A 7,096-nucleotide genomic window follows, 5' to 3' on the forward strand; every position below is an offset into this window, starting at 1 on the left:
AGCAGAGGTAACAGACGCAGTCATCTTGCAATCAAGAACCGAAGTGGGATAGCCTAGCCGATTGGCTAGGCCCGCGGGCAACTGTCTTTGGTTTTTTCAGTCAAAGGCGGGGCAGGGTTGGATGCTGCCGGTGAGTGGGCAAAACGAGATCCTCTAAGCCTATCAAAGAGGACCATGTGGGCGTGACTCCAGAAGCGGCTCGGACTCCGAGCCCGGCTTCTGCGTGTGGGAGACTGCGCCGCTTGGGGGCGGGAGAGGCGGAGCTCGGTGCTGCAACATGCCGTTTCGGCCGCCTTCATTCCGGGCCAGGTGGGGGCCGGGCTCCGGGCCGAGGTCGGCCTGAGCTGACTGGCTGCCTTCGAGTCGGGTCAGCGTCACCGTCGAACCTAAGTGAGGGGGCACCGGGAAGGGCCCAGGAGGGCTCTGGAGGGGGCTTCGCGGACGCGAGCTGGGGCTCCGCTCGCTCGCCATGGGGGAGGTGGAGATCTCGGCCCGGGCCTACGTGAAGATGAGCCTGCACGCCGCCCGGTATCCGCACGCCGCTGTCAACGGGCTGTTGCTGGCGCCGGCGCCGCGGTCGGGAGAATGCCTGTGCCTCACCGACTGTGTGCCCCTGTTCCACAGCCACCTGGCCCTGTCTGTCATGCTGGAGGTCGCACTCAACCAGGTGCCGCCGCCGGACGCCCACCGACCACCGTGAAATCCCCTCGCACCCCTAGCCCAAGCCCATCCCTGGTCTCTTGGCAGTAATGCGCACCCACAGGGCGGGCGGCAGATTTAGTTACTGATGGCCCCTCTCCCATGGCAGGTGGATGTGTGGGGCGCGCAGGCCGGGCTGGTAGTGGCAGGGTACTACCATGCCAATGCAGCTTTGGACGACCAGAGGTGAGTGGGGTAGCCAGAGGCAGAAGGCTAAGGGTTATGGGGTGGGGGGTGTCAAGAGAACCTTTCTTGGTCATTCCTTTCATCTTCCCTTCATCCAAGGCTTAGGCACTGTAAAGCAGGCACTAGGCTGCGTGCGCAGTGAGGAAATATAAAGAAACGTATTTTTCTGGAGGAGCTAGGTGGGGGTGGGTAGGACACTATCAGGCTGACACCTGCTGTAACTGAGATTCCCCCCCTCCCACCCGCCCTGCCCCAACAAGTGCGGAAAACACAAAGGAAGCTCAACTGGAAACTTTCTTTAAAGGAAGTTTCTTTTTCTGTATACAGTTCATCATTTAACGGCACAGGCTTGAACTACCTGGGGCCACAAACAGGCAAAAAGTTTTCACTGAATAAGTACTGCAGTACTGCAGGACCCAAGGTTGGTTGAATTCCAATGTGGAATCCAGAATAGGGAAGGCCCACTGTAAAGTTATCTGCAGATTTTCAGCTGCTGGAGGCTCTGTGCCCCTAACCCCATCATTGTTCAAGGGTCAACTATATATAGAAAAAGCTATCTAGTTATAATCAAGTATTCGGATCACACTCTACTGTTTTGTAATTTGATTCTCCCTCCTTAATAAATATCTGACATCTTTCCATCTCTACACTAATAGCTACCTTACCATAACAGCTATATAGTACAAATATGGGTGTACCATAATTTATTTAATGCTTTACATTAAACATTGAGGTTGTTTCTTTTTTTTTTTTTGTTATTACAGACACTGTCCTATTAATACAGTAAATAATTTATAAGTAGAATTTCTGGGTCAGCGTATGTATAGTATACAATATAAGTTTGGAAGGTTATGCCAAATTACTCTCCAAAAAGACCATCTTAGATTTCCACTCTCACCAGCAGTGTCTGAACACCTGTTTCCCACAGCACTCAAGCATCAGGCAGTCATACATGAAGCATCAAGCAGGCCTGGTGCCCCCAGGCCAGATACAGGGAAAGGCCATCACCGCATCCACATCTTTGAGACCTGGGAGGCCCAGCTCAGATGGATGCAGTCTGCCCACAGTATGCTCCTCACTCCTCTGATCTTCCTTCTACACAGCCCTGGGCCCCTGGCCTTGAAAATCGCTGGGCGGATTGCTGAATTCTTCCCTGATGCAGTACTTATTATGGTGAGGCTTGGGTTTCGGAGTGGGGAGTTGGAAAGAAAGTAGGAAGGGGGAACCCTTGAAACCCTCACCAGCCCTTCCTTGTCCACACAGTTGGATAATCAGAAACTGGTACCCCAGCCTCACGTGCCCCCAGTTATCGTCCTGGAGAGCCATGGTCTCCGCTGGGTCCCCAAGGACAAGAACTTGTGAGTGCCCCAATTCTTCCACCTCTTCTTGGAAGCCCACAGCTCCTGAGCCTCCTCTGTTGTTGGTTCTGTCCCAGGGGTCCTTCTCTAGACCCTAACCTGGCCCCACTCCCGCTGAGTTTGACTGCCATGGGGTTATTATTTCAGAGTAATGTGGAGGGACTGGGAAGAGTCACGAAAGATGGTGGGAGCATTACTAGAGGGCCGGGCCCACCAGCACCTTGTGGACTTTGACTGCCACCTTGACGACATCCGAGAGGATTGGACCAACCAGCAGCTCAACGCCCAAATCACCCAGTGGGTTGGTCCCACAAATGGAAATACCTGAGCCAGAGCCAGAGGGGAGGCTCAGGATCCAATAAAGAGACTTGGGCTGTTGGGCAATGGTATGACTATATTTATTGTGCCTGGGAGGCAAGGTGAGGGAGAAACCAACAGGCAGGAGGTGGGGAAAGTCTGGAGTCCCCTGTAAAAGTCAGAAGGTCTCTGCTGGAGCCATCACAGAATGAGAGGAGGGTCTCAATAGATCATTCCCTTTGTTTCTCCTCTGGGCTTCTTGAGCTTCTCGAAGTTCTTCAGGATGATGTCATATAACACAGCCTATGGGGCCAGGGAGGAGTGGGAGTCAGCCACCAGCCCCAGTGGCTCTGTACCCCATTTCTAGCCTTGTGGAGAGGTCGAACTTTGTAACCCTTCACCCCAGCCCGCAGGGTCAGGGAGTGGGTGGCTTGGGAAAGCTGCCTCAGCCCACCCCCACCCTCGCCTCCTCACATAAGCATTGCGGATCTCCATGACCATCAGCCGAATATCCCGGTACTCTGCCTCATCCAGCTCGTGCACCAGTTGCCGATAATCACCCTACGGGAGACTCAGATCAGGCCTGACTTCAAGGGTGTCCCTCCAGTCTCGCACCCAGACTGAGGCCTCACCTACCACGTGGGGCTGCTTGGCTGCTTTGGTTACAGCATCACCGCGCTCAGAGAAATACCTGTGGGAAGTAGAAGGGTATGGAGCAGGAAGAGGAGGGAGCAGAGGCCTCAGTCTCTGACAGAGGCAGACCAGTGGGCAATGACTCACTTGGAAATTTGAGTGTGGAAGCCTTCCAGTTTGGTGTGAAGGGCAGTCATCAGCTCAAACACCTTCTCCTGGGGAAAGAAAGGAGGGGAAGTAGAAAGCAGCAAGGACTGGAGAGATAAGGATGGCAGAGGAGTGGGGCAGTGCTCTCACCTGGACAGCCACTCCAAAATTATTCCCATCCTCAATCCGAGGTATCTGCAGCTGCAACCAGGTGGTGACCTGGGAGGAGGGAATGACAATGAAGCCCCATCAATCCCAAACCCAATTCCCAGTTTCCTGTCCTTTGTTTCCTTGCCCACAGTGAATGGGAGTGTGTCAGGTCTGTCCTGAATGCCATGGCCTGGAATTCTGGCTTTACTTGCTGTGCCTTCTCCTGCTAAGACCTGGCAGGTGCCATGCCCAACTGGTAGGGACAAAGGAGGACAAAGGGTTTGACCTGAAGTGTGTGGATGGAAGTGGGAGGGCTCACCAGGTTGAGCTTCTCAATGACATCCTTGATCTCGGGCTTTACGCGCTGCAGGAGGACCACAATCTTCTCATTGCAGCTCACTGGGCCACATGGAGGACCTAGGAGGTGGGCACTGGGTCAATCACATGACTGGGACTGTGCCAGGCAAGGAAAATGCATCCTTAGGAAGGAGCTCCTGGGAAGTGAGACACAAGTCCCTTCCACCATAGCGATACCTTTGTCTTCATCTTCCCCTTTCTTCTTTTCATCCTTGTCTTCCTTCTGCAGGGAAAGGGAGGCTCTTGGGAGTCAGGCCTGAGGCTGATTTTTCCCCAGGTTGGGTCCCTCCTCCCAGGTCTTCCCAGCTTGCCTCCTGCTGTTTCCTCCGCTCCTCCTTCTCTTTCTCCTTGACTGGATCAGGCACTGGGATGTCCAACGGGGCCTTCAGATTGCTCAGGTTGGCTTCATTGAGAGCTGGCTCCTGGTGCAGGGTGGGAGAAGGGCTGGAGGCAGGGGCGAGCTCTCGCCTCCTCACTCTCACAGCCCCTGAAGCTCTCCCTTTGGCCTCTACTCCCTGCCCAGCCCCAGTACCTTTAAAAATGCATCCAACTCAGAAATCTTCTTGGGAAAATAGCTCCCGAGCAGGTTCTCTGTCTGTGTGTAGAGTAATGGTAAGGGAGGATGGGGTTCAGAATCAAATTCCCTTCCTAGGCAGTGAAGGAGGGGCGCCTAGCAAAGTAGGGCTGAGCAGCCGGCTTGGGGAGGGGTGGGGTGATGACCATGCAGGTCTTACCTTAGTACATAGGTCTTCACGGAACACATCCACCTGTGGGAAACAGGCAGCCCTTCAGACATCTGGCTTCATGGCCAGTTTATTGGAGAACCCTTAGGGTTGCATGGGGTCTGACTTGGGGGGGGTGGGGCCGGATTTGGGGAATAACATTCCTGGAGGTGAAGGGTGAAGGGTTCAAGTGGGAACAGATCCCTCGGTGGGCAGTGGGAGGAGGGATGTAAGAGAGCTGCTGCGACTGGGGCAGGGTCGGAGTGCCCTGTGGAATGGGCGCAGGGCCTCCCATAGTGGTAGGGCAGGGCCCGATCCCGGTCTGTGTGTGGGCCTGGGCTCCGGGCCAGCAGATTTCCCTTCCACGCCAGGGCTCCGCTTCACCGCACCCCGCTGAACCTCGGCCGCCTCGCCTCTCCTCCCGCAGGCAGACCTGGCGGGGCTCCCCGGGCTCAGGTGCTCTGGGCAGGGGGCCCACGAGTGTTCGGATGACTGACCCCTACTCGAGGGGCTGGGGGGCGGGTCACGGACTCCTTCAGCCTCTCGGAGGCACGCCTCCCTGATGGGCCCTTCCTCGAACCCGCAGCGCTCACCTTGGCTTGGGCTTCGGGCAGGACCCTGAGCGTGGCCATGGCCGGGGTAGGGGCCTAGCGCCGCACGCGGAGCGAGGAGTGGGCACGGGGAAGGGAAAGTGAAAGCAGCGCTCGCTCCCCGCACGGCCTTCCTGGGTAGTGGGAGTGGAGGTACTAGAGGAGGCGGGGACAGACCAGAGAGAGGCGAGGAGCTGAGTGCCGGCAGGCAGCCCAGCCGAGGCTCCCCCTAGAGTCGGAGAGGCGCAGTTTCTCCTCCCCGCATCCCCATCGCGGCCGGTCTGTCGATTCCCCGCTCACGACTCCGCCCACCTGCCCCACCCTCCCCGCCCTGCCCTTGACGCCCCGCCTCCCCAACCCCCAGGCCGGGGCCCGCCTCTGGACTCCCCGCCCCTCCCGCCCACTGCCCCAGACCTCGGGCTTTCTTCCCTGCGCCGCCTGGGACAGTGATTAGCTTTACCTGCCTCTGGTCTTTTCTGGGTGGTGAAGCAAGACTTGGCCTCCCTTCCTTTGCCCTGCCAGCGTGGACCCCTGGCTCCACGGGCATCGTCTGGCCTACGCAGTGACGTTCAGACTCTGGCATCATCCCATCACAGGACCCGGTCAGCTCTCTTAAGACCCTCGTGGACTCCATTCCTCTGTAACCCACTCAGCACGCAGCAGCAGGATTCCACCTTGCTCTTGCTGAAAACTTTCTCAACTTCCTGTTGACCTTAGAATCCAAAGGCCTGTCTGGCACCCTGTTCCCCTTCGACTTTGCCTTCCACTGTTTTCTCCCTCTTTTCAGTTATAAATACCTGGACTTTTCAGTTGTTTGTCAAACCTGCCAGCGTTGTTCATTCCTGCCTCAAGGCCTTTGCTCTCGCCAACCCCTTTGCCTGACACAACCTACCCTGCCTCAGGACGTCGTTCTGTTCTCAGCTTAGATACCACTTCTTCAGAAAGAACTCTGCCTATAACATAACTCCCTCCGAGTCTATTAGAAAGCAGCCTGTTTTATACCTTCACAGCACTATCTCTATGAAGTTAGTTTCTTTTTTGAGGATAGTGTGGCTTACAGCAGGGGTTGGCAAACTTTTTCTGTCAGACCATATAGTAAATATTTTAGGCTTTGTAGGACCTGTAGCAACTACTCAACTCTGCCGTTGTAGCAGGAAACCGGCTATACACTTAAATGAATTAGTGTGGCTAGTTACCCTAAAATTTTATTTATGGACAGTGGCGTTTCAATTTCATGTAATTTTCACCTGTCATGAAATATTTTTTTTTTTCAGTCATTAAAAAATGTAAAATCATTTCTTAGCTCTCAGGCCATATAAACACTGGCCACAGGAGGACTGTTGCTTGCTGATCTCTGTTTTTTTTTTTTTATTTTTCTTTATGTAATGAAGTTTTATTAAAGTACAAAAGACACAAGAAACAGTTTCTGACATAGATATCAGAAGGAGACAGAAAGAGTGTCCTCTTGCTAGTTTCTAGCATGGAATTACATACCTACTAGCAAATCCTCATTAGAGAAAAGAAACGTCTCAAGGCTGAGAGAGTTGCACTGGGCACCTCACTGACAACATGCATTTTGAGACAGCATTGGCACAAGCTGAGTCATGCCTGGCCATAAAAGAGTTGATCAGAATCTTGAAGAAAGGCAGATTTCCAAACAAATACAGAGGTTTTTTTTTTTTTTTTTAAACACATTAACATATCTTAAGGACGACATTTCCATGAGAAAAATGCATTGGTAAACTCAAGATTTCAAATAAAGTTAAGTTCAGGCAGAAGCAGGTATTGTCATGACAACACAGAACTTTAAGGGAAAAAAGGAATAAAAAAAGGCCATCAATTGCAGTTTTAATTGCTCCTGCCACTTGGGCACCTCTGACCTGCCTACAGAGGCTATTAACACTCTCAATATGTATGTGTCTTTTTGTGTTAAGTAAGTAAGTGTTAGTTGCTCAGT

At 53.6% G+C, this 7,096-nt stretch overlaps 2 protein-coding genes across 3 annotated transcripts; one reads left to right on the top strand and one right to left on the bottom strand.

Annotated features, from left to right (window-relative positions):
- Positions 1-233: 233 nt before the first annotated feature.
- Positions 234-2,627, top strand: EMC9 (ER membrane protein complex subunit 9). 2 transcript variants are annotated; one of them, XM_065940750.1, is made up of 5 exons: positions 234-667; positions 809-885; positions 1,989-2,058; positions 2,149-2,243; positions 2,391-2,627. In XM_065940750.1, exons 1-5 carry the CDS (start codon positions 470-472, stop codon positions 2,569-2,571), a joined length of 621 nt encoding a protein of 206 aa, XP_065796822.1. In that variant the 5' UTR covers positions 234-469; the 3' UTR covers positions 2,572-2,627. The 2 variants fall into 2 exon arrangements, with proteins under 2 accessions (XP_065796822.1, XP_065796821.1); XM_065940749.1 differs by lacking the exons at positions 234-667; positions 809-885 and having other exon boundaries at positions 1,453-2,058.
- Positions 2,626-5,306, bottom strand: PSME1 (proteasome activator subunit 1). Its single transcript, XM_065940747.1, has 11 exons — positions 5,143-5,306; positions 4,562-4,594; positions 4,360-4,422; positions 4,139-4,249; positions 4,005-4,050; positions 3,790-3,887; positions 3,471-3,539; positions 3,321-3,388; positions 3,177-3,231; positions 3,015-3,101; positions 2,626-2,843 (listed from the first exon to the last, which is right to left on the bottom strand). Exons 1-11 carry the CDS (start codon positions 5,179-5,181, stop codon positions 2,763-2,765), a joined length of 750 nt encoding a protein of 249 aa, XP_065796819.1. The 5' UTR covers positions 5,182-5,306; the 3' UTR covers positions 2,626-2,762.
- Between the last annotated feature and the right edge of the window lie 1,790 nt (positions 5,307-7,096).

This window comes from Muntiacus reevesi, chromosome 7 (genome assembly GCF_963930625.1).
Source record: "Muntiacus reevesi chromosome 7, mMunRee1.1, whole genome shotgun sequence".
In the NCBI taxonomy this organism is placed as follows: domain Eukaryota; kingdom Metazoa; phylum Chordata; class Mammalia; order Artiodactyla; family Cervidae; genus Muntiacus; species Muntiacus reevesi.

Bases quoted from the DNA above. Each gene is read 5' to 3' on its own strand.
- PSME1 (XM_065940747.1), bottom strand. From the start codon at position 5,181: ATGGCCACGCTCAGGGTCCTGCCCGAAGCCCAAGCCAAG. The intron at 4,595-5,142 runs GTGAGCGCTGCG...TGTTTCCCACAG, and splicing joins TGCCCGAAGCCCAAGCCAAG to GTGGATGTGTTCCGTGAAGA. The intron at 4,051-4,138 runs GCAAGCTGGGAA...CTTTCCCTGCAG, and splicing joins AGCGGAGGAAACAGCAGGAG to AAGGAAGACAAGGATGAAAA.
- EMC9 (XM_065940749.1), top strand. From the start codon at position 1,705: ATGTATAGTATACAATATAAGTTTGGAAGGTTATGCCAAATTACTCTC. The intron at 2,059-2,148 runs GTGAGGCTTGGG...TTGTCCACACAG, and splicing joins CTGATGCAGTACTTATTATG to TTGGATAATCAGAAACTGGT. The intron at 2,244-2,390 runs GTGAGTGCCCCA...TTATTATTTCAG, and splicing joins GTCCCCAAGGACAAGAACTT to AGTAATGTGGAGGGACTGGG.